The 1,511-nt window shown below is 35.6% G+C and overlaps 1 protein-coding gene across 1 annotated transcript in view; it reads left to right on the top strand.

Moving 5' to 3' along the window:
• Window positions 1-719: 719 nt before the first annotated feature.
• Window positions 720-1,511, top strand: part of LOC132722648 (uncharacterized) — a gene marked incomplete at its 5' end in the record, with an annotated part of 9,594 nt that continues 8,802 nt past the window's right edge. The window contains 1 exon segment of the mRNA XM_060707169.1: window positions 720-1,436. Within this exon segment, the coding sequence (XP_060563152.1) occupies window positions 824-1,436 (613 nt within the window).

Genomic DNA, 1,511 nt, shown 5'->3' with positions numbered 1-1,511 from the left:
AAACTGTTTAGCCCACAGGCACTAGACACAATTATTTTACCCATATACGGTCATAATACTATATATAAAGAATATATAGTATTATGAGCGTATATGGCTAAAATAATTGTGTCTAGTGCCTGTGGTCTAGCCTCTCAATAAAAGACATAGTGTGCAATGGTTATATCTAGCCTCTCAATAAATAACATAGTGTGCAATGGTTATATCAAATGTCTCAGTAAAATGTATGGTGCACAATAATTTCATATCGCCTCTCAATTGAGAGCTTTAAAATTTGATAAATGCAACGACGTTATCTTACTACAGTAAAAACTCTGAAAACCGGACCCTGTTCGGACTTGACCAAAAGTCCGGTTTTCAGAGGATTCGATTTTCAGAGGTTTTATACATTTATTGATAATTACGAATACTAAAAATTAGAATGGTGGGTTATTGTTATATATACAATTACAAATGTTGCATATGAAGTCACTTTGTAGCTTCTATCTCTCTTGTTGTCTCATAAGTAAAACACAAAATATAGGTAATTGCTTAACCATTAACTTTAACAATTTTTTAATAGATAGAGCATATCAAAGAATCGTATCATAAATTAGAATGCATGCAGTTATAAATTAAAGGATCGGGCATTTTGTACAAATAAAAACTTCAAAGTCATCCATTTTTATTGATCACCCCTTTAGACTGTAGTGATACTTATTCACAGCTGCAATTTTCAGGTACTGGTGACAGTGATAAGCAAGCATTGGATGAGACAACACAATTCCATATATCGGGAAAACACAAATTTGTCAAATTTACAGATTATTTAGTTAGGGTAAATATGAAGAAAAATAGTGGTGCGCGCGGTGGAGACACCAGTATGATCAGATATTCTGACATTAATTCGGAAAAATCTAAAAGTGAAACCGTCGTAACAGAAAAATCGCCATTGTTAGAGAATATGGAAAGTTTAAGCATTTCTTCGCCAGTGAAGAAAATGGCACCGGAAGTGAAGACGACACAAGCAGACGAACATTTATGTGATAAAGACACTAAGATAATACACGCAGATGACACTTCGAAGGACGCTGGACACGCGGGATCTCAAAACAAGCGTAGTAATGGTGCTGACTTGAATACAGAGACTAATGATAAGAATAGCGCTGTAATATCTCAAGGTGCGAGACCTAAATGTAAACAAACAATAAGCTCTATACCAGAAACTTCTGATGAAAATAAAGAGAAACAGACAGACGGCCGTATCGACATTGTTCGTAAGATGAGCGAGCCGCGATCCCTGAATTTCATTCCATGGAGACCTATAGGGACCTTTCAGATGTTGAAGCAAAAGAAGTGCCAGAGACTTTACGCGGCAACCGGAAGACAAGACGATCTAGCGTTGTTTTATCACAACGGAGTTTTCTACGTCATGGAGGCATGGTGCACACACATGGGTAAGTCTTGTTCTTTTTAAACTTCTAATTATTTCTATTGTGAAATTAACTTATAATTAATGATGTACATGTATT

Source organism: Ruditapes philippinarum, unplaced genomic scaffold (assembly GCF_026571515.1).
Source record: "Ruditapes philippinarum isolate M1 unplaced genomic scaffold, ASM2657151v2 ctg4012_1_1_1_1, whole genome shotgun sequence".
Taxonomy (NCBI): Eukaryota; Metazoa; Mollusca; class Bivalvia; order Venerida; family Veneridae; genus Ruditapes; species Ruditapes philippinarum.
The sequence above is the reverse complement of the archived record's forward strand: the minus strand, read 5'-3'. Positions and strand labels throughout refer to the sequence as shown.